The 23773-nt window shown below is 49.2% G+C and overlaps 7 protein-coding genes across 7 annotated transcripts; 5 read left to right on the top strand and 2 right to left on the bottom strand.

The window, feature by feature from the left end:
• Window positions 1-353: 353 nt before the first annotated feature.
• Pdw03_4186 (mitochondrial 54S ribosomal protein mL59) lies at window positions 354-1012 on the top strand (the record flags this gene model as incomplete). The annotated part of the gene is made up of 2 exons (XM_014675929.1): window positions 354-908; window positions 971-1012. 2 exons carry the CDS (start codon window positions 354-356, stop codon window positions 1010-1012), a joined length of 597 nt encoding a protein of 198 aa, XP_014531415.1.
• Window positions 1013-2588: 1576 nt separating this feature from the next.
• On the top strand, window positions 2589-5214 carry Pdw03_4185 (Molybdenum cofactor sulfurase protein (HxB), putative; the record flags this gene model as incomplete). The annotated part of the gene is made up of 3 exons (XM_014675930.2): window positions 2589-2691; window positions 2745-4278; window positions 4329-5214. 3 exons carry the CDS (start codon window positions 2589-2591, stop codon window positions 5212-5214), a joined length of 2523 nt encoding a protein of 840 aa, XP_014531416.2.
• Window positions 5215-6277: 1063 nt separating this feature from the next.
• Window positions 6278-8123, top strand: Pdw03_4184 (Peptidase aspartic, active site; the record flags this gene model as incomplete). The annotated part of the gene is made up of 5 exons (XM_014675931.1): window positions 6278-6646; window positions 6706-7178; window positions 7237-7354; window positions 7404-7582; window positions 7637-8123. The coding sequence occupies 5 exons, from the start codon at window positions 6278-6280 to the stop codon at window positions 8121-8123; spliced, it is 1626 nt and encodes a 541-aa protein (XP_014531417.1).
• Window positions 8124-12094: 3971 nt separating this feature from the next.
• On the bottom strand, window positions 12095-13727 carry Pdw03_4183 (uncharacterized protein; the record flags this gene model as incomplete). Its single annotated transcript, XM_066100682.1, has 4 exons — window positions 12095-12108; window positions 12165-13312; window positions 13365-13446; window positions 13508-13727. 4 exons carry the CDS (start codon window positions 13725-13727, stop codon window positions 12095-12097), a joined length of 1464 nt encoding a protein of 487 aa, XP_065956082.1.
• Window positions 13728-16188: 2461 nt separating this feature from the next.
• On the bottom strand, window positions 16189-18552 carry Pdw03_4182 (ENTH/VHS; the record flags this gene model as incomplete). Its single annotated transcript, XM_014675933.1, has 8 exons — window positions 16189-16389; window positions 16453-17021; window positions 17084-17471; window positions 17534-17806; window positions 17858-18151; window positions 18211-18286; window positions 18335-18422; window positions 18486-18552. 8 exons carry the CDS (start codon window positions 18550-18552, stop codon window positions 16189-16191), a joined length of 1956 nt encoding a protein of 651 aa, XP_014531419.1.
• A 288-nt stretch (window positions 18553-18840) lies between these two features.
• Window positions 18841-20072, top strand: Pdw03_4181 (RNase L inhibitor RLI, possible metal-binding domain; the record flags this gene model as incomplete). The annotated part of the gene is made up of 3 exons (XM_014675934.1): window positions 18841-19085; window positions 19143-19279; window positions 19345-20072. 3 exons carry the CDS (start codon window positions 18841-18843, stop codon window positions 20070-20072), a joined length of 1110 nt encoding a protein of 369 aa, XP_014531420.1.
• Window positions 20073-22770: 2698 nt separating this feature from the next.
• Pdw03_4180 (Phosphoglycerate mutase, putative) lies at window positions 22771-23698 on the top strand (the record flags this gene model as incomplete). The annotated part of the gene is made up of 4 exons (XM_014675935.1): window positions 22771-22819; window positions 22882-23260; window positions 23366-23575; window positions 23632-23698. The coding sequence occupies 4 exons, from the start codon at window positions 22771-22773 to the stop codon at window positions 23696-23698; spliced, it is 705 nt and encodes a 234-aa protein (XP_014531421.1).
• Between the last annotated feature and the right edge of the window lie 75 nt (window positions 23699-23773).

Here is a 23773-nt window from a genome sequence, read left to right as displayed (position 1 = left end):
AGCGATGGTAACAATGGAGATTTCGAAGGAAAGAAATTCTTGGGGTGAAACGAGACTGAAAAGCGAGCCGAAGATAGGAACTCCCAGTGCCTGAGGCGAGAATATTTGGTTATCCAGGCCACCGCCCTCCGGGGGCTTGAGGGCGGTGTGCCCCAGGGCGGTGCATGTGAGGCAGCAAGGCAGAAACTCACATGGACACCTCATATGTAAGGCACTAAAACAACTTTGGGCCGTGCCGCCTGAGGCATCATTATTTTGAGGCCTTGGCGTGAGCCCGGGCGGTATCAACTTTTTGACCGGAACACTCACTAACAACCTGTGCACACTGGGATCACAAACCATCTTGATCCATCATGTCGGTTTCGAAGCAGACAGGTTCACTGTTGGAAAACCTTCCTCAACGTCTGGTCAATTTCTTCGTTCGGTATCCTCCACAAACCCACTCCGCAGCTGTCCGCCGTCCTGCCCCTGCGAACGGAGAGGGCTATGTACCGACGAAGGTAGGATCCCCATATACACCAGACCGTGATGCCAAGGGTTCCCCAGGAGAGAAAAAGCATGGCTGGACCCCTTCACGCGCCCTCCTCGTAACCAGCGACAAACTCCGCAATCCGTTTCTTCCGCACAAGCGATTCGGCAAATGGGAAGCGCCCAAATATGGGCTGCGGCAGCAGGCCGATCTGATGAAGCTGGCGATTAAATACAATGTGGGGGAACTTCTTCCTCCCAGTCGCAAATCACCGGAATTTAAGGAAACACGGCGCGCAGAGCGTGGCTTGCAGGTGAAGGGAACTGGCGTTGGCCACAAGGTCAAGGGTCACAAGTGGGAGCGTACCATGGAATCACGTCTCGAGGACCGTCGCAAAGCAATGGAGGGAATGCCGGAGATGGTCCGGATGTGGAAGCAGGTTAGTACTGGATTTGTCCTTTTCGTTGACGTGTTGGAAGCAACGCTGACTCGGCGCAACAGAGAGGTCATGGCCGCGGCTGGAGACAATGGCCCAAGCGGTAAAAAGGACCCACTGCCACACACCATGACATCTTGTTTCTCTTTTTTTTTCTGGCCAGCTTGTTCATTCTGGCCTTTCATTGCTCTATCGATTCCTATGCGAACCGGATCGGCACAACTACTTGTACGAGCCACAGTAGGAGCTTGGGACGGAGTTTTGTCTTTGAAAGTATACTATCAACCCCATCTGTACACTACAATCTACGGTCACATCACCCAATGGTACCCAAGAAAATCATTTACATGTATCCGGCCAGTGCTACCTATTACCATCCTTCACATCAATAAAAAGCCTACTTGTTCATAGCTAAACACGTTCAATCTTGTAAGCAATTCCGAAGCGGGCCGTAAGTAGCTAGGATGAGGTGAATCCCTACAAAAACATCGTTGATAATGGTATACTAAGTGAAGACCTCACGGAGATCATCGTGGTATTGATCAGTTTAGCCTCGGAAACGATTTGTGACACATTAGTGACGCTGTTCCGGGGCCCCTTTTGCACAATTACAAGAGTGAGGTGTATACAGCGTTGGCACCCGAGTTGGATCTGATGACATGGATCATTGGTATATTTTGGTCAACTAGGGCTATGATATTTCAGCCCAATGCAAGATCGACAAAAATTAGGCGCACTTTTTGTTTATGAATAGCGATAAACGCGAGTCGGTAAGCTGATATGTGATGAGACTGAAGGTGGTGCTTTAGCTTTGGCATAATCCTAGAAATACATGCAATGTGGGTTGATCAAGTGTGCATTGGCGGCACTATTGGGACTTGTGGAACAAAAATGATTGAATAGGTGCATTACAGAGCTACAGGGTTGGTAGGATGCCCATACCGATCAAGTGCACTAGAGTATGGGTGGTTAATCATTAGTCTCACTAGTACTCATGAACATGTCGGCTTTATGCAAATTTGTCTCCCCGATGAGGCAGTCTGTGACTGTAAAACGTATAGTGACTCTCATATTATGCATGAAGTGCATTGCATCACGATGTAGTGGGGTCCTGGGCCGGCGGATGTAGATCATAGTGTGCATAATGTCAAAAAGTGCGTGTGATAGAACAAGAACAAAGATTTGGAGCGTTGAAGCTCATTTTAATATGCTATTGCCACATCCGATCCATCACAGGCCACATGCGATGGGAATCCTATCTTGAGATATTCCTTGTCCCTTCACAGCACACCTCGAAAAGCTGGAAATAACCTATAAAAGCCACCTTCTTGTCTTTTAGAATGTTCACTTTTTCTAAACCTCCGACAGTCTATCCATTTGCAGTGTGCTGGGATTCACACCCAGGTTAGTTAACTTGTTGGCATCGGTAACCTCCGATGAGAACATAGCTATCTTATATCTGGTAAGGCTCCCCCTCTTTCTCCCAACCTGTTTGATATCGCACAGTCGTACAACTATCCAGTATATTTCTGGACCTCTTAACTTTTCATGATGTGCTGACTGTGCTGCTAAGCATATGCACAAAAAGTCCCACGGTCTTTCACAATTTGCCACCTTGGTTCCAAGCAAAGTACAACAGACAACCAACCTTGGAGTGTGTCCGTCTAAATTTGAACTTCAGCAATGGCAGAAACAACATTTCAGGGGTCTAGACATCCTAAGTATAGTCATGGTTACTCAGCCGATGTGGACATTATCCGAGACCAAGAGTACCCTCTGCTAAATGGTACAAGTGCCCGCTTGCTATCACTCAATGCATGCTGATCACTGCTCTGCCAGATACAACATACCTAGACTATGCGGGGACAACACCCTACGCCAAGTCCATGATCGAATCTTTCTCGCGTGATCTTACATCGAATCTGTTTGGAAATCCTCATTCGATGTCTGCATCGTCGCAGCTTTCCACACAAAGAACAGAAGATGTTCGGGTCCGCGTATTGCGATTCCTCAATGCGGACCCAGATGAGTTCGACCTTGTCTTTGTGGCAAACGCAACTGCTGGAATTAAGCTAGTTGCAGACTCACTCCGGGATTCTGACCATCGAGGATTCTGGTATGGCTACCATATTGATGCTCATACTAGTCTCGTCGGTGTACGAGAGTTAGCCGAAATGGGCTACCAGTGTTTTCTAAGCGATGATGAGATGGAGGCTGAGATTTCAAATTTGGCTGGCAACCAGTCGAAGGCGCCCAGACTACTTGCATACCCAGCCCAATCCAATATGAACGGCCGGCGTCTGCCTATTCGATGGTGCGAGCAGGTGCGAGCTGCAACAAAAGAAAGCGGAGGAAATGTTTACACCTTGCTTGACGCTGCGTCGCTGGTATCAACCGCTCCACTTGATCTGGGCCCGTCTTCATCTGCTCCAGACTTCACTGTGCTCAGCTTCTACAAAACCTTTGGATTTCCCGATTTGGGTGCTTTGATTGTCCGCAAAAGTGTTGCACGTGTCTTTGAGCGACGGAAGTATTTTGGCGGAGGCACGGTTGACATGGTCCTGGCCACTGGGGTGCAATGGCATGCGAAAAAGGAAACCTCTATCCATGAGCGGCTAGAGGATGGTACGCTCCCATTCCACAATATCATAGCTCTGGATGCGGCCTTGGACACCCATGAGCGTTTATTTGGTTCCATGGCGAACATTTCGGCACACACAGAGTTCCTCGCAAAGCAAGTCTATGACAGGCTGTCTTCATTGGCACATTTCAATGAGAGAAAAGTCTGTCAAATCTATCAATCGAACACCTCGGCATACGGCAATTCACACATTCAAGGTCCGATTGTTGCGTTCAATCTTTGCAATAGTCGCGGTGAATGGGTTCCCAAAACCGAGGTAGAAAAATTGGCTACGGTGCAAAACTTGCAGATACGGACTGGTTCGGTTTGTAATCCAGGAGGAACAGCCTCATCGCTTGGATGGACTGGATCTGAGCTTCGCCGGCATTATTCTGCGGGATTGCGTTGTGGTGATCACCATGATGTTCTTGGAGGGCGACCAACAGGGATTTTGCGTGTCAGTGTTGGTGCCACGACAAATATGAAGGATCTAGACTCCTTGATTAACTTCATTGAGGAGTTCTACGTGGAGAAGAGCCCACCTATAGTCGCTCTGGATCCTCTGACAGAAAGCAGTGAGGTCGCTGCCCCTCATTTCTATGTTGAAAGTTTAGCTGTGTTCCCAATCAAGAGCTGTGGTGCTTTCAAGATACCCGAGGGAAAGCGCTGGGAAGTGAAGAAAGAGGGGCTGGCTTGGGATCGAGAATGGTGTTTGATTCATCAAGGGACTGGTGCAGCCCTGAATCAGAAAAGGTGCGTAGCGCCCAAAAAAAGGATTCGACTTCCTAAACTAACGCTTGTAGATACCCTCGCATGTGTCTCATAAGACCCTCGATTGAGATTGAAAGAGGAGTTCTCCGCATTACTTGTGGTGCAATCGCCGCACCAGATCAGGTTAGCCTTGAGATCTCACTTGGCTGGGAGGACACCAGTCTCATCTCCAAATCCTTCTGTCCAAGCTCGACCAAAAAGCCTACAACAGTCTGTGGCGACCGGATTTCTCTTCATGCCTACACGTCCCCGGTGGTCTCTGCATTTTTTTCAGACTTCTTGGGAGTACCCTGTACTCTCGCACGATTCCCTACACGGACTAACAGCCGGTTCTCACGGGTGCAACAGACACCAAATACATGGAAGCACCGTTTCCGCAAACTGATCATGCCTGGCTCGTTTCCAGCTGATTTTCCTCCCCCGGCACGGGAGGGTGGCCAGAGACAAATCAAGCTATCCAACGAGTCGCCAATCCTAATAATCTCACGTTCATCTGTCAACCGACTGAATGAGACCATCAAAGCAAACAACAAACAAGGCAGCAGTAAGACTGTTGCTGCAGACGTCTTCCGGGGCAACATTGTCATTGCTGAACGGCTTGCTCACCGTGGCGATGTGGAACAACCGTACGCGGAGGACCGGTGGTCATCCCTTCGAATTGGACCAGACCAGCTTCGGTTCGATGCTCTCGATGCATGTCAACGATGTCAAATGGTTTGTATAGACCAGTTCACCGGTATTCGACGCGCTGAACCGTTTTCAACGCTTGCCAAGACGCGAAATATCGACGGGAAGGTCGAATTTGGTAAATATTCCGCGCTTTCCCCGGAAGAACTCGCGGGCTTTGACTCAGAACTGCCTGGTCGCAGGACAGTGATGGTAGGAGATGTGGTTATGCCATTCTACCAGGATTATTAAGTCTTTGAATTACTTTCTTTTGAATTTTGGGTGATTAGTTCACATTTCTGGGTAGACTTGAGTGCTTGATTATGTCGTTACATACTGTATGCTTTGTATACAGCTGTGCTAACCAAAGAGACTGTGATTTTGATTTGTTCTAATATAGTTCAATCAAGAATATTCGAAGCATACCTGAACTCCAAGATGGGCAAGATGTGACCCGAAAGTCAGCATACTAACTCTTTCAAGTGGAACGGAAGTCCATTCATGCGCGATTCCCCTTTCAGACGTGATTTGGCCACCTTCCAGAACTTCAACTTATGTTTTTGTGTGAACGGCGCACAAACTCCAGATATCTATTTTGAGAGCTGCAACATCAATGGTTATGTTGGCAGTGATATGTTCGATGCGGCCGATGTGGTCGTAGGCTGGCGTGCCGAGGTGGGCTCGGAAGCCGTTTCCCCTGGGCTGTTTGTTGTTGATTGATCTTCTCCTTGAAGAGCAACAAATCATACAGTTGAACGCTTGATGCTAGTAAGATATCCTACTAGAGCTTTGGTGTTCGGGACATAGGGAAGATACATCACCCGAGATTGCCTTTAGAATCTCGGCCAGCTGCTCGCCGCAGACCAGTGACTTAAAATCAGAGTGATAGCCAGTGAAACTTTTTATGCACATTAGTTGGCGCTAACTGCTAATGTTAGATTTGTCGTAAGGCGTCCATTTGCCCATGATGCGAATTCAGACTTAGACTTCTTGCATTCATCCCTTGAGTTCTTTAGGGTCGACAGATTTACACTCGTCGGTGTGTAGGAGGTATTTGTTATCATTGTAAGAAGCCCCTTTTTTTCAATTATGAGAGGTGACGATCTTGGAGTAATATGAAATGAGTTACTTGGTTGTATACACCTTGATGTTGTTTTTGGTCTTAGATTGGCTCAATGCCCATTGGTGGGTTACCCCGCTTATGGACCCGCATCATCACCTGATGACCTCAGAAGGATCAAGTAACCTGGCTGCTTCAACATTTCGCAACATATTGCCCTTGTCTTTAGCGAATCTCCCGAGAAGAACCTTTGATATGGCGGGCCGATTTCACTCCCGCGAAGGATCCGATACCTCTCTCAACGCGTCCATTGCTTCCCCGCGATCCAGCACCGAGTCCCGGTCTCCCTCTACACGAAATCCACTCCGCATTTCAGCAAACCACCAGCACAGACCAAGCTTGAGCGAGTCACTTCGCGGCCCGCCAGGTTCTCCCCGCGCACGCCGGCAGCCGTCCCTCCCACAATCTGCCATCCAGAGCCTCATCGACAATCCCCCACCACCGAAGGCTAGCAACCCTGCCTTTGTTGGTCGTGATTGGAGACAGATTTCAATTGGCGAGCTGGTTAGCCCGGATGACCTGAAGTTTGTCGAGCTTGACACGGGTATTGAAGATGCGACGAACGTGAGTATATTACAAAGGTAAAATTCCTGGTCCTTGGACTAACATGCTCGTCCAACTAGATCTTGATTGATTCAGGTGCGGCTGTGCTGTTGATCCGCGAGACCCCTGAAGCCACTTCCGCCGTCGCCACATTCGACTATGCCGATCTCAACTCCTATCTCCTACTGGCAGCGGGCCTGACACATCCCGACGAAGCGCATCGAGCGTCGTATGAAGAACTAGCCAAGAAAGCTCACAACGGCGTGCCCATTCCACTGAGAGATGTGAAGAAGTTTGGCATGGAGAAGGAGCCACTGATCAACCTGCCAGCGTCGGCCAATGTTTTGACGGCGGTTGAGATATTTGGTGGTGGTGTGCACCGGGTTGTGGTGGTCAAAGAGTCCAATGATCGAGAAGTAGTCGGAATCTTCAGCCAGTTCCGACTGGTCAAATTTCTCTGGGAAAATGGCCGCAGCTTCCCGGTCATTGAAGAGCTGTATCCGAAGGCTCTGCGTGAGCTGGTGATTGGATCGCAAGAAGTGATTTCCATCAAGTAAGTTGTGTGGGAGAATTATTGAAGACCAATCTAACCGCCATTTTGTCATTTGCAGTGGTGATAAACCCCTCTCTGATGCTCTTCATGTGATGAACAACGAGGGCATGTCCTCGATCGCGGTTGTTGACAACTATTTAAACGTGCTTGGGAACATTTCCACAGCGGATGTCAAGGTATGTGACAAGCCCTCGTGGGTGGCCAAGTTTACTCACGATTTTGCAGCTTCTGACCCGATCATCTTCATTACCACTTCTTCAAAACACCTGTACTCATTTCATCTCGATCATTCTGTCCACGCGGGGTTTGATTGAGGGTAAAGACTCATTCCCGGTCTTCCATGTCAATCCTGGATCGACACTCGCTCACACAGTCGCAAAGCTCGTGGCAACTCGATCGCATCGGTAACTACTGCACACTCGTCATGTAAACAGAAAATTTGCTGACTGCAGATTCAGGCTCTGGGTAACCGATCCGTTATCTCCAACCTCCTCAGGACCGCCAACTCCATCACAGTCTTCAGTCCACCTCCCTCTTTCCAACAGCATCAGCTCGGCTACCGGATCTTATGCTACAAATTCTCCGCCACCATCTCCTTCTGTCCCCGTGACACCTTCTGCACTGCCCTCTCAATATCCTGCCCCTCACCTACCAAATCCCAACCTACCCTACACATGCCCAGCCCCAGGTGTGACAGTCCCAGTGCCATCGCCCATCTCGCATTCTATTCCCTCATCCACTCTAGATGGAGCACGACTGTCCGGGCGCCTGGTTGGAGTACTTAGTCTGACGGACATCCTGAACTTGCATGCCCGAGCCGGTGGGCTAAACCCAGCTGACCCCGCGGAGTCTCGTAGCCGCCGCCGACGCAGTAGTTCTTCAAGCCAGAGTGTCCGCCGCAGCGGTGACATTGGCCGGGAGCTTTTCAGCCGTGGTGGCATGTAAAAGCACCCACTGCATTTTACACTTGGGCTCAACTACCGACGATGTTCTCGGCGCGCCTGTATTTTGAAAATCTGATATACGCACTTGTTTTTTCCCGACGCGCTTGGGTTTGTGGGAATCCCAATGCCCGTCACCCCCACTTGTTATGAAAATTCGTCACACTTCATCAGTCATGCAAAATAGGAGGCGAGCTGATGGACCATTGGAATTGACCAGTCTCTCGTTATCGTCTTTAGCAGCGGATATGATTTCCATTATGGATCAGCATTACCAATCAACTTCACTTGACTCTCTCCCAATGTACTCCCTCGCTTGCATCCTGGTAGACCGTGCGATATGTCTGACTTTCGAGTCTCCTTGCCAGATGAATCAGATCTAAAAATCCACACTAAACTAAGATCAACAGTTCTCGGACAAGGCCGACAAAACCCAGGCAAAACCCTCCCTCGGACGAAAGCCGAAAATCTACCGGATTTTCAAGAATGGATCACTACAGAAAGCCCGCGAAACAGCACCCTAATCTCGCACCACTCCAAACCATCAACCGGAGAAACATCTCCGGCCTCCACAAGCAGTCTTATTGAGTCCCATTAAACACTGTCCAGCGGCGCAAAACACTCCCACACACGCAATGATATCTACTTTTGCACATCAAACATCAAACATCAGCGTACAAAACTGATTCCAGATCACCGTACCCTTGGTCCTCGTATTCCATCATTCAGATAGCTTTTTGCGTTGAATTGGGTTTGAACATGATCGAGGTAGGGGGGCGTGGATCAGCTGTCGGTTTCTGTGTGTGGATCACTTCTAGGATTTGGCTTCTTGCTGCCTCTCACTGGCTCGTCATATTTTGGCTAACCCACCTCCTTGCACAGTGACTTGCGTGTCGTGGCATCGTTAGGTTAGTGCTATCGGTCTCGTTTTGACTTGGGCCGATTTGGACTAGAAGCTGTTGCGTACTGGAATTGGGCTTTGGCCGAGATCTTGATTTGAAGATAAATGTCCATCCTGTCACGCGTAGATTGATTCCCCCCTTGAAGAACTAGCTATATTAATCCCTCTTTGATGAGACAAGATTGACGGTGTCTTTCAAACGACGATATCTACCAAGCTCAGAGAAATAATATGAGCGAACTTCTACAATCCGGGGAAGGTCTTCCCAGGCGGGCAACATCCTACGAACGCATCCACAGCCATTTCACCTTGTTCTCCACCTCGCCCATCTGGCCGGTTCTCGCCTGAAGCCACTTTTGCTCCACTAAACACCGAGAGACCGGACTGGACGCTGATCATGGAGACACCCCTTGGGGCATTTCCGGATGAATTTGGGACTGTGATTGGGCAATATTGTAGGTCTCGATTTGGGGGGATTTGGGCATCTGGTTTAGAAAGGAGATAGCTTCAGGCTCTGGTCATTTTTTAATTTTGGGATTATTTACAGCCACGTAAAGAATCTTGAGATATCGGCATGTTCGATTTGAGACGTGGAAATGCACAGTTTACCATCTCCGGCCGTGTGTAGAAGAAACTAACCAATCAATCTACCGGCACAAAACACCTGGAGATAGCCGCCATTTGGTCCAGACTTTGTCCAAATCGACCGACCTGGACTCCATAGCCAGATTGCTTTATAGACGGTGAATGCCTACTCCGCATCGCTAGCCCACTGCTAAGAAATACCTCGAATGCAGGCATGCAAGCCCCAATAAGACCAAAACAGACGAGGTAGCCCAGGAGGTGCGAATCATGCCCTCCAGGGCTATCACGCCAGGGCCTCTATCCATCACCATCACCATTACCACCCATGGACCTATCACCTACCTTGGGAGTCATCCACATTTAAATCTGTCAATCTGACAGGCCACCCACCGGATCCCCAAGCCACAAACCCAGCGTTGAATCTGACAAGCGAAAGAGAAAAAAGAATTCGCCACTCTTCACCCCCTCTCCCCCCCCCTCCCCTTAATAAGCGTGCACGGGGCCAGCGGTGCAGTCCAATCCAACCGGAACCAATTATACAACCCGAGCATGAACCTCCAGATGGGCAAGCATCTGCAGACGCGTGGGTGGATACAGGACGCCTCGTTGGAGCTAGAGGGTCCCGTATTCACAAGGAGGAATTAGAGTTTCTGATTCAAGGCGGATTTTTTTCCTGTAAGATTTGTCGTGTACCGACAATTACCAGGTCTCGACCGTTGCTGTGCTACCCTCGGACTTGTCTTCAACCGTGGTAAAGGCGTTAATGGATTCTATACTTTTCATGGGTCAGTGCGGGCGCTAGTTCGTTGCTGGGCCAATCAAAATTGGGGCTGGGCTGAGCTGCAACCTTAACCCCGCAATCTGGGATTCTGCAGTTCACTTGTTTCTTTTTTTTTTTTTTTTTTTTTTCTCCCACATACAGTGGATACCTTTTGGGTGTTGCTGGGTCTTTGGTCTGATGTTTGTGTGTGTAAATAATTCGAGGCCTGGACTTACTACTTATCACAGCATTGTAGCATTGCTAGGGACTGGTAGAATACCGATGCTCTGCCCTTTATTAAACGGAAGTAGAAAGGATAGTCGGCCCTGCACGATCGCCGTTTGACCCATAATCCCGGGAACGCCTTAGCGATCCAAGCAGGGGGGGCGCAAGACCACAAGTAATTCCGTAGGGCACGGGGCACTTGCATTTCAACTTACTTTCCTCAACACGAAATTTAAATATACACCGAGTGGAAGCTTCATTTGCAGCAGTCAACCCGAATGTCCAACTTGGAATTCGGCGAAGGAAGCCTATCCTACCTCGTGGTCAGCGCGAGACCGAGAGCGAGATTACGAGATCAAGAAAGTGTAAAAAGGGACCAAACAGAGAAAGCAAAGTTCCCCTCCCCTGCACCCGAGAGAACAAAAGTTCCTGTTTCCATACATTACGCAAGGCCTAGCCTGGGATCTACGGAAGGGTCCACGGCTATGACATACAAAGTAGCACGGTGGTCACGACGTGACAAAGTACGGCGGGCGGTTCCCACGGTTCAGGATGGTCTGATCGCTGGATTTCGATTAGGTACTTGATCCATGACCGTGAGGACGTACGTGATGGGCTGGGAAATACCTCATAGCCCTGCAGGGGTTTCCTGTGTTTTTGAACTGTGAGACAGACCTACTACGTACATAGGGCGGGAGACTTGTTATGACGGATGCAATTTAGTTGCGGAGTTGGTTTACTAGATGCGGTATTTTGAAGAGAAAAAGTGTGTGAAGAACAAGGGTTTAAGATTTAGTCCTCGAAGCTAATGACAAAAAGGCAGCACTGGTTAAGGGAACGGAAAGGTCAAAGGTCATTGCTATGTAATGTCTCAGTGAAGGTGGAACTGCATTGGGGGAAGCTATAGCTACAGCTCCGCTGGCACGGCCCGAAGGAGCATAGAGTCTGGAACTAGGTTTTATCCCTCAAGCAAAAAATGAGATGCCAATAATCGCGCAGATACCAGAGCAGTGGTGGGGACGGCGCCGGATTAGGACACAGACTTGGCGAGTGATTGTTTGCGGATCGATGCAACGTTAAATCTTACAAACATTCAATCTACCGAGGTGAAAACTCAGTACGGCGATTGAGAAAGAAAAGTGGTTAGAATGGGTCTCTCCATGTCGCTGTACATACATTGAAGAAAGGTAGAGGAATGATTAAAGAAAAACAAAGGAGTGACAAAGAAGAGCAAGATTCCATCCGATACCTATAAAGATCTCCAATCCTGACTCCTGTTCAGGATATTAAATGAGAGATATGAGAAAGAGAGAAAAAAAAATAATATGATACAGGAGCAAATGTGCAAAGCCAACCCGATATACACCCAATCCCAAAAAGAAGTCAAAGAAAAAGCCAAATGCCACCTAGGTATATCAGGTGTCATATATCATAATAGGCATGATAGACTGATATATGAAGTTAACAAGAGACGCTGGTGAAATCATCAACAGCGAGCAGGTCATCAAAGCCAAAGGGCTGATCACGATCAGAAAGCGGAACAGTCGAATTACCCAAGTGGAAAGCAAACTGACTGAAATCTGTGAAGTCAGGGTCCAGCCCCTCATGGGAGACCATAATGCCATCACCGTCCACCTTCCCACCCTGTGACATGGTAGCATGCACCGTAGCAGACGTTGGAGACAGCGGGGTGCTGGGAGTCGGACAGAAGTCCGGCGTGGAGTGAGTGCCGGCCGAGAGGGCCTCGAACTTAGGAGAGCTTAGACTGGATGGGGCCTTCTGGGGGTGAGAAATGCTTGTGCTCTGGGTAAGGAGGTTGAGATTGTGGAAGTTATTCGATGGCTGGGACTGGCCGCGCGAGTGACCATGGGTAGGGCCGTGGCCGGTGGGGCCAGACATGGATGCTGAAGAAATGGGTGGAGCCGCTGTATGCTGCAGAGGCAACTCCGGTGCGGACGCTAGGCGATCTCTGAACTGATGCATTTGGGTTGCCGAGTCAGGCATCTGGGCCTGCTGCATCATTTGCTGCTGCCACATTTGCACGGCGTGCGTTTCTGTGGGGGTTTGCGCAGGGGTTGGGTTGTGCTGTTGCATCGCGGCCCACGCGGGTACTTGTGAGTTCCAGGCTGGTGCTGAGGCTTGTTGGTGCATGTAGGCCGGAAGTTGCCCCGACGGCGCCCCTGTTGAGGCAGAGAACATATCGGAGTATGGCGTCTGCGAACCGTTCATGTACGCCGGGTAGGACTGGGCACTGGGGTCATATGATGCTGTGGGCGATAGTACGTACCCATCACCTGTTGCCATTGGGCTTGCCATAGATCCTGGACCCTGGGAGAAGGAAGAGCGGAGATTGGAAAGATCCAGGCTCATCTTGCGTGGCCCGCCACAATTAACTCCATTTACTGATGGGCGTGGGGTCATGTGGCTTGCTCGCCGGCTGTGGATGGAGGATGCATTGAATTGAGCGCGGGCTGCAAAGGCGGCCAGTAGATGGTTTTTGAATTGGTCTTCGATTTGCTCGTTTTGGCGTTGCAGCATGAGGATGCGTTTTTCTTGATACCGCTCATCGACCTCTTCATACATGGCTTCTTTCTCCACGATCTCCTTGGTGATATGGAAGGCTTTGCCCGTGCGCTTCTTATGCAGCATAGAAGCCCGGTTTGCAGATTCCAAACGGGCATCTAAGCTGCGATCCTTTCGCCGGGACGCAGCGATGAAGGCTCTGGGTGGTTGTTAGTTAAATTCATTTCCCCCTTCTGTATGGAAGTTCATACCTCTCTTGGTTCTCCTCCCGCGAACGGGGGATAGGTGTGATGTCCTGGTCTAGATCTGACAGAGGCATATTGGATATAGTACCTAATCAACGTAGATTTATGTAAGAAACACAAAAAGAGGAGGGGGAAGGTAAGTTAAATACCAAAAAGCCTGGGGGAAATCCGAGTGTCAAAAGTTAAGCCCAAGCTCGGGGTCAGAACCACGGAACCGAGCCGATCATAGTTTGGGTGCTTGAAAAACTTACGGCTGCTCGGTCCATGGTCGCCCAGTTCCTCTTCTCTGCATTTGTACCTAAGTAGGCTAGTCCGCTCGAGAGCGCCACTAACCGTCAAATACGAGTGGCTCCATGTGGTGCCACTCATGGTGTCTAGTCTAACCTGGAGACCATTTCCTACTTCTCTGCAAATAAAGCTGCAGGATGCCACTTTTGTAGTTCTCAAGAGACAAAAATATGATTTCAGATTAGCCCTAGAGGTCTAGACCATTCGCAGCTGTTAAGTGGGGCGGCGTTACTCTGCACTCCAGACAGATCCCGATAGGTGTGTATTCCGATAGATGTGACTCTATCGAGGATCACTGCAGATCCTCTTAAGCGGTAGACCGTCAATCATTTTCTTTCCCTCTTCTGCGAGAAGGACCTCCGGTAGCACGCAGGAAAATAGTACCACGTGATAGCCGGATCGGGCAGGGGCCAGGACTGCGTCGGCACGTTACTCGGCTTGTCCCATCTCACTTGGAAACCTGAAATTCAGGGCCATGAATCCCTGCTTCGTTTCAGGCCTAGAATTGCTTGGGATATTTATGGGTAATGGTCCTACATGTTGAACCTGGTGCAGTGTTTCAGACACTCCATCGTCGGCCAACGATCGCATCTGCCTGGGATGAATCACATAGCATAACAGGCACAATACAGTTGTTGCCTTCCCGAAGAGAACAGCTAGCGCAGAATCTGGATCATTGTACCAGTCGAAAATTCCGAGTAAATTTTTTTGTCAACTTCATCGTTAACTATAGAACCCGGGAGTCTCTGCCTTCCTATTTAGGCAATTTCCTTGGCGTATCTCGGCGTACCTCGGCGTGCCACTCTTGCAGGGTTGGCCAGGCTCCAGGCTACTTCGACAGGTATTATTAGAATTCCTCTCGTGGACTATTGGTGGTTCTAAGCAGTGTAGTCATGCCAGTATATGACTATGGGTGCTGATTACTGTGAACGTGGTCAACTTAACCTGCATACACTCAAGAAGATATCGATCTGTCACTGTAGGGTGTAAATTACGCCTGCGTGTAGGGCTGTTGTGAGGCGGAAATACAGCACAACCCATCGTACGGACTAACAGATGGATCACACCCTAGTTGACCACCATGAGGCTAGATGAGGCAGGTTTATTTCTGAAGGCCAAGAAAAGGAAGAATTTCAAGGGCTTTGAGACAGATTTGTGGAGACCAATTGAGCCTATGACTTGTATCGTGTAGGTTGTGATCGACTACATACATGTGATGCCTGGTGACCTCCCATGACAAACGACGCCAAATTGAAAGCCCAGACAGACAAGACAGTCTTGGGGGCTTGCCACGAGGTGTCGGGTTACCTAATCCCATCCGGCCGAGACTAGGCGATTCCGAGCCAATGCCCCTGATTTTGCCACTGCGTGAACAATCCAATAGGACACTTCTTCACATTCCTTTGAAGCTATTGATGTCTCATTTTGTCCTCATGTGATCGGCATAAGGACAATTCCAAATGCAGGCTTATCGGCGTTAGCGATTAGCTACCACATGTAGTGGGGACTCGGCGATCAAGCCGATCGCACCCCCGCTGATCGCCTACATCCATGTCCGAGGTACATCCGTGCATTCCGAACAATTTGCGAGATCCATACAATATAGGCAGTGAAGTTGATATGAATGCCAAACGTAAAATTGAGGATTTCACATTTCCAGGCTGTGCCATGTTTAGTAACCAACCCCCCAGATTCCATCAAAAGGTTGTGTAGATAAATCTCTCGGAAAACGATCGGGGATCGATCAAGTACTCCATAGAGAACCCCACTCACACCCACAATCTCGACGCAAACTACGGAGTACAGTTCATGTCGCACATACCCGCCGGGAGGATTATAGGGAACTTTCACCGAGATCTGCAAACATATATACTCAAAATGGAATGTGTGGCTAGCCCTAGCACCGTGGCCGTGGCATTGGGTGGGCTATGCAGGGGGGAGATTTCCGCGGAATGGATTTTTTGGCGGTCAAATTTTCTTGTTCAGGGTACATCCCACGATCGTGCCTGCAGGCACATGGGTTTTGGCGCTAGGGCTAGTTCCTCGTGCCCGGTGTTCGGGTGGTTACTCGGTTAGGTAGGACGGTACCGTCACTCTGGGAGATTTGATGCTATGGCAAGGGAATCGGCCCCTCGCTCTTTCGCAAGGAGAGGACGGTGATTGGTTGATAGATTCGTTCCTGGCTACTTCCCCATCTGTCTCATTGAGAATCAGTCAATCCACCCACACGGTCCCCTTGCCACGAGAGTAAACCCAGTGCAAACGAAATCTTGTTTATAAACAGTAAACAGCATGAAGAGGTAGAAGACGCTAAATTCCCAATGAGGGCAGAGCCAAAGGAAAAAGACATCAAAGGTAGAGAAGAGCCAAATTCGCCGATGATGCTGCGCTGGATTGGAGTAGCCAACACCAGTACATAAGATCACGATTCCACGGGAGTGCTAGATTGTCCGATCGGGGCAAACTCTCATCGGACCGATCTGGAGAGCGATCTCGGACGTAAACGAACACAGCAAGATAAAGTTCTGCGATCGGCATTCGCTTAGGCGATTCCCAGCGGTGGCACCATCCCCTGTTCCTCACGGGCCTCGCCGCCAAGCTTGTAAGACACCTTGAACCGAATTTTCACCGAGTTTCCTTTTCCAACATCGATTCCGTCGAGGAGCATCTCCTGTTGGACCCCATTTTGCTGCTGGGGTGCAATGTCTCGACCCGACTGCGGCCGAAGCTGTAGCGTGTAGGACTAGTAAATTGTAAGCAATCTCATCTAGAAAGTGCACGATGGAAATCGTGGCAAATGGCCTACCTTCTCCACAGCGACCTGGAAATGGAGGTCTGCGATGCGTTGGCTGGTTGTATTTGAGAAAATGGCTACAACATGGATCTGGCGCGGTTGGTTAGGCACCCGGCGTATAGCAAAGTCAACACGCAGCTGAGAATCGAGGACTTGGATCTTGTTGGTCGATGGAAGTACGTTGCTCGCTGGCAATGCGGATGCGAAATCCCACTCATCATCTTCCATGGGAGCGGCCTGCGGCGCCGGTTGCGGGGATGGACCCATGCCTCCGACCAGGTCAAGCAATGACGACGAAGCAGGAGCGGGTTTGCTTTGCGCCGGTGGTTGGAAGGGACTAGATGTTGCCCGTGGGCTGGCAGAGACAAGCGATGCAAATGGGTCAACCGCCGGTGGCGGACTCGCTGTGGACTGGGCTCGGGGCGAGGCACCCATGACGGGTGTGGGAGATTGAGAGGCAGGTCGCGAAGTGTTCATAGAAGCAAGGATATCATAATTGGGTTTGAAGGCTGTTGACGCCTGCTGCTGAGGTTGTGATGGAGCAGGCGGTGTTGAGCTTGCTGGCATTGATAGGAAATTCACTTTGACATTGGTCAGTGGGGGTGATTCGGAAAATATTAAAAAATTATGCGGCGATACTTACTTGAAGATCCGAGAGAGATACCACCTCCGGGAGAAGGACCTTGCTCACCAATTGAAAGGCCGAACAGATCATTCTCCAAGGAGCTACCACCCTGGGATGATCCAGCCTCGTTACCGTTGGAGATGGGTTCAGGCTCCGGGTCGAAATCGATAAGAGAGAGCTCATTGTTTGCATTTTTTGAGACTCCGGTCGTGGTGCCTAGTGTACCTTTCGGGATCTGAGATGCGGCAACCAGATCACCCTTCTTAACCAGCTTGTACCGCTCGATTGTGCGATGTATACTGTCGTTTATCTCCAATAGCTTGTGGACGGCCTCAGGATCATTCGATTCTTCCTCGCACATTTTCTGGATTTTGGGGTGAGCGCTTTGTAAAGCACTTGCAAGTTCCTAGAAAGAGTATCTGAGGTCAATCAACTAGCAAGCAACACGCGTGACATTTTGTCACCTACCTCGAAAACATCGCCTTCGGGGAGAGCTCCTCCGGGCTGTTGATTCTGCAGCATCTCTTCCAATATCTTGGCTTTTTGCTGCACCTTAACAACCTCCTCCGCTGCCTTTGCTCGATAGTCAGTTTTATGCCGATTGTCGAATCCTGCCATAACCTTCATGAGCCGGTTCGCTTCCTGTAGATCGGAGGGAGTGCCCCTCCGAATCAACTCTTGGAGTTTGGCAGACTGTGCTTCTTTCTCTTCCTCTTCCATTTCTTCCGCTGAGCGGAGATTCTAGCCAGCGTTAATTTGACTCCGAGAATAATATCATGTGGGGTCACATACATCGCTTGGGTTCAAGACTGCGGCATCTTCTCGGCGGACCTCTGGGAACATATAGCCCTTGTAAAGCAATAGACGGTGCATGTCCCGAATGAAGCCGAGGTCATCCTTATAACGCGATGTCTGGCAGATAGTCTGGCGCCACTCCTCGATCGACTCTAATATGCGGTGCTGGACCCTGGAGGGCCGTATGGGTGGCCGCTCGGGGAACCTGCGGACCAGTTCATTCAAAAATTCCTTTGTGCCAATCTGGAGATGGAACGGATATCCGCAGTTCTTGACGGCAATATCGAGTAGCTAGAAACAGCCGTTGTCAGTCTCCCCCGCGCCAGCTGTCGTTTGAGCTCCCCACGTACCGCCAACGCCAATAATGCAACATTCTGGTTTCGGGAATTTATGAGATGAACGATATCAAATGCGGCTTCTCGGGGCCTAAGAATTAATTAGTGTGCGCTAATAAACGTGGGTGTTCTTACTCACGCATTGCCTTTCTTGGAGTTGATTAAATCCGCAACTTCGAGGTTCAGGGCCAAGTTCGGCTCGTAGTTTTGAGGATCGCAGGCATTTCCTATGAAGAGTTAAGCATCAGTATAAATTGTTTGTGTTACATTCATTCCAACACTAAACTCACGAATGGCCCGCTGCAACGGCGAAGCGCCTGGCTCAGCGTAGACACCGAAGCGGTCCCTAGCCGCCATTCGTGCAGATGCAGCCTCCAGGATGACGGTAGACAGGAAACAAGAGGGAAAGGGTATTAATCGGATAAAGAGGGAGGTACTGGAGAGCACAGGGATCCAAAGGAGATGTGTACAGTAGCGGACGGGGAGGCGGGCGGAGAACCCGTTTAGCCTGCACGTGTGGCGCCAGTGCTTTGCCTTCGATATTTTTCTTTCAATCACTTCGTTTACCACTCTAGAATTCTCCAAGACACTCCAAATTGGGTATTTTTGCATAATTCCCTTTGATTCTCCATCTCTTCATTCAACATGGTCCGCCATAAAAAAGACAACTTTACGCGAGGAGGCAAGAAATTCAACAGCAACCCCCGCCCCCGAGTGCCCCGCGGTGATGAAGAAGTTGAGGGCGCAACCTCTTCGAGGCCTCCTTACAAGGCTGCCTGCTGGGACATGGGACATTGCGATCCCAAGCGATGCTCAGGAAAGCGATTGATGAAGCTCGGTCTGATGCGAGAGCTTCACATTGGTCAGCGACACTCCGGCGTGATCGTCTCGTATGTTTCGCATCGGATTTTCTGGTTGTATTAGCTTGCAAACTGACGATGGACTAGTCCAAATGCCAAGCGAATTATCTCTCCCGCAGACAAAGATATCATGGAACAGCACGGTGCTGCCGTAGTGGAATGCTCTTGGGTTCGAGTCAAGGAAGTGCCCTGGTCGCGGATTGGCGGAAAATGTGAACGGCTTCGTATGTGATAAGAATTGGGTACTGATGAACTAGATTCACAGGATACTAACTACCTTGAACTCTAGTTCCCTACCTTATCGCCGCCAACACGGTTAACTACGGCAAACCATGGCGTTTGAACTGCGTCGAAGCGCTCGCTGCTTGCTTCGCCATCTGCCGTCGCTTGGAATGGGCGGAAGATCTACTCCGACATTTCAGCTATGGGCCGTCTTTCTTGGAAATCAACAAAGAACTTTTGGCGCGCTACGCTGCCTGTGAAACGGAAGAGGATGTTAAGAGGACGGAGGAGGAATGGCTAGCCAAGATCGAACGCGAATACGAAGACAGCCGCGTCGATGGGGGTGATGATATGTGGACTAAAGGCAACACCAATCGGTTGCCCGCACGAATTTCAGATGACGAGGATGACGAAAGCGGAGACGAGGACGACGAAGACGATAGCGACGAAGAGGAAGATGAGGATAAGGACCCATTCGCGATTTCCGATGACTCCGAAGATGAAGAGCAAATGGCTGAAATTCGCCGCAAAATTCTCAATTCTAAATCGTTCAAGAATCCGGAAGAAGAGGAAAAGCAGCAGCCGGAGAAAATTTGTCGGCCGGAGCAACTGTATGTTGACTCAGATGCTGAGTCCGGCTCAGGAGGAAGCGAGGATGAGGCATTCGACAATATCATAAATGCGACCACAGTCACTGATCGTACGGGAATCACCGCGATTCAGCAGCGGAGAGGAAAGGAGACAATCTCTGCGTCTTTCTCTCGAGCGGAGATTTCTGCCCCGAAGAAATGGTGAAAGCTAGGCCTATTGAACATCAACTACCCACCCAACAGGCTTTGGTTAGCTTCTTGCTCTTAAGGCTATTGCCATTTTCTGAGGCATCTTGGGTGCTATGTCTTCTTGCTACGCCAACAGAAAGCTACATTGCTTGCGAGTACCCTAGCAAGTGCATTTGGTCCGTTCAAGTTCAGTGTGGCATTCTGGTATCCAACCTTGCCACTCACCATCTCGTCATTGGGATGGGATGGTCTCATTTTCCTGATAATGGGCCTCGGTCAATTCCCGGGATCATCAAGTTTCCTTAAACTAGACCACACGACATCTGCAAGTATCGCTTCTTGATTATTGAGCTGCTTTGTTTTCATGCTCTATGTGTTATGACTCATTTTAACGATATCTGTCTTACTTTGTACTCGGCGAGCGAGATTCTATGTGCACCGAAAAGGGAAAAGAAACAGGGATTATCCATGGATGGCGCACATCCAATTCAATAGCTTTCTTCCAAGGTTGGTTTAGTTTCTCAAATTATAGTCGTGATCACAGTGTATAGTTGTGCCTTCCCGGCCAACTATGGAACCGGAACCAGACCTAAGACAACCAGCTTTTCAAGTCAACTTACAGGTATCACTCACTTTACAGACATTTCTAAAATTAACAACCACTCACATAAAGAATCACTTTCATGTACCCATACTTTGCAAATTCCGATACTTGGTCAACGTACTTAAAAACACATGCAATGAGAAAAAAAAAACAATTAGCTCACCGAGGCCACAGCTGTCCATCAAACCCCGACTGCTGACGACAGGTCTGCCCATGTCAACAGAATGGACGGGATATTCATTCTTACATCTGGTTGAAATCATTAAACAATGGACAGCAGATGATAAGGATTCAGATGTGATGTTCGATCTTGAACATAAGCCGCGGTTTGAACAGCTTTATACGGAACTAAACCTTGCTCGTGATCTTGAAGAACAAAATGAAACGGAGAGTTTGGAAGAGTATAGTGCGGAATGCACCTCCCACTGGAACTCGGATGGAAGGAGAGTGTTCATTTTTTTTTTCACAAGGATGTACCTACTGCGATTAAAGCTGGCAGCATGGAATGTCCGTGAGGCCGATGGCAATCGATTGAGCCAAATTATTCGTTTCTTGGGGAATCTCAGACTTGTCAGATACGAATCTCACAACATCAATGGGATTTCATCGCACAGTTTGAACATGCTCATTCGGAATACCTGATTCGAACAAAGATGGGAGATTTGCAGGTTAGCAACCTGCCCGCATCTTCCAAGTCCTCCCATCGCGACAAGGAAATTTTCCTTCTCTCTTTTTCCACTAGAAAAAAAAATATCGATTCCACACCGAGTTAGATTGAACAGGACAGTATTCACACCACTCTCATTTGGAAACTTGAAATATCCCACCAGGTCGCAGAAACAGATAATTAGATGCAGCCCAGCCTCGCCAATTAGCAACCACCGGAAATCCCCAAATTCAGATTCCCCACTCCGCTCCTTCTCGCTACCGTTGCTGTCTGCAGAAACTAACGCTCTGGTGCCGATGGCATCGCGGGCAATCGACTGCATGATGTTTGGGTCAAGAATGCATCAACGAGTGTGAGGAAGTGTGACCGATGAACGGGTTTACATCCATGTAGACCGGACGGATGAGAGCTCGACGGGGTCGGTACTTCCGGCTTGGGGTGTATCTGAGGGTACTTCGACGCTGGGATGGAGTGAATGCCACAGGTGAAATTGTCGACGGCATGTTGGAATGTTGGAGGAATCTCGTTGGCTAGTACCGATTAGGATGCGTCTTGGCTCCGTACTTATATTTGCATGCCACCCTATCTCAAGTCTCGGTTTCGCGCAGAATGCCAATGAATCAGACAGGATGATCGGATTCAGATGTCATGTGAAGTGTTGATCTTGGGCAATCATCCTCCAAAACGTCTTGCGCCCTAGCATATGCAAAGGGCTCAAATAGATTCTATTTAAAAAGTTGAGCCGGATATGCAAGGTTCTCTATCACCGAGGTTTTGCTCCAGACCAACACTTTGATTCCAGTGGGAAGTATAGACCTCAAGTGAATCTGGACTTGGGCCTGTACTATTGTCACATCTTTCTGCAGATTCGTTTTACTTTCTCAATCAAAGGGACACTTTGATAGGGGTTGGTCAAAGGAGAAGATGCGGACATTATAGGTGAGACACTGCTGTCTTCATTCAACAGAGTATCTCAGCCCTCGTTGGAAGTAGCATGAATGCTGCAAACCGATGATCGATTCCGGGTCGATTCCGGGTCAGGTCCAAGTTGTAGAGACCGGAGTTCGAAATAGAAATATCGGTCTGCACAAGAATGAGATGGCTCGAAACTAGCTTACCCTGATATCTTTCACAGATAAAATCGACTATACAATCACCGAACCCCGCGGTGGCGGGGCAATATCGGCAGGGCAACATCGGCAAGGTTGTAGATGTCAAGTCCCCCATTTCGCCATTCTCGTTGACGTGACCCCTTGAATTTCGAAATCCACAGATAGAGAGAAGAAAAGATCACCAATCGACCATTCCACTTCCCAGTCGAGTGAGCATACATGGGTGAAGTTCAAACTCACCGGGGACGGAAATCCTTTCCACTTTTCCCACTTCCCGCAATCCACTTTCAACCACCCCCCTTGGACTACCCTGGGAAAACAGAGTACAAACATGCCCGATAAAGACTCCGGCACACCCCGTGTCTTCCTCTACCGACACGGTAATTTCCAACCCGTCAATGTTTTCTGCTGTGTTGCTTTGTATAGTCTAACTAGATTCCAGGACAGACGGAATGGTCCAAGAACGGACGGTACACCGGAATCACCGAGCTTGAGCTCACCCAAGATGGTGTTAACCAGGTCACTGCATCTGGCAAGATGATTGTCGGATCTGGTCGATTGATTGACCCGGCCAAACTTGCCCATGTCTACATCAGTCCTCGCAGGCGAGCGATGCAGACCTTTGAGATTGCTTTCTCTGATGCCGATAAACAGGTGCTCAAAGATACACAGAGGGTCTCTGAGACAGACAGATTAGCCGAATGGGACTACGGATTGTATGAAGGTTTATTGACTAAACAAATCCGGGCCTTGAGAAAGGAGCACGGTCTGGATACCGAGAGCGAGTGGGATATCTGGAGAGACGGCTGCGAGAATGGAGAGTAAGTCTTTTTTTTTTTTTGGTCAACCTCCCCCCCCCCCCTTTCCTTTTTGAGGTGTTCATGTCCAATCGCCTATGATCGAGAAATTTAACTAGGCCAATGCAGGTCTGCGCAAGAAGTGACGGATCGTCTCGACAATCTCATTCATGAGATTCGCACAATCCACAAAGACAACATGCACGGAGAGAACCCTTCTGATATCCTGCTGGTTGCACACGGACATTTACTTCGTGCCTTTACCAAGCGCTGGTTGGGATATCCTATGGAGTTCCCTCTTTCTCTGATGCTCGACCCTGGCGCCGTTGGCGTCCTGAGGTAATTTTTTCATCCCACTTTACTGGCCTGGCAGTTAACCTTTTTCCGGTTTGCAGTTATCAGCATCATAGCATTGATGAGCCTGCTATGTTGGTTGGATACGGATACCCGTTGCAGGATTGATCTGACACGCCTGGATATTGTACATTTCATACAAGTTAACCGGATGGTCACTAAATATAGACTTGATACATGGTG

This window comes from Penicillium digitatum, chromosome 1, assembly GCF_016767815.1.
Source record: "Penicillium digitatum chromosome 1, complete sequence".
Classification (NCBI taxonomy): domain Eukaryota; kingdom Fungi; phylum Ascomycota; class Eurotiomycetes; order Eurotiales; family Aspergillaceae; genus Penicillium; species Penicillium digitatum.
The sequence above is the reverse complement of the archived record's forward strand: the minus strand, read 5'-3'. Positions and strand labels throughout refer to the sequence as shown.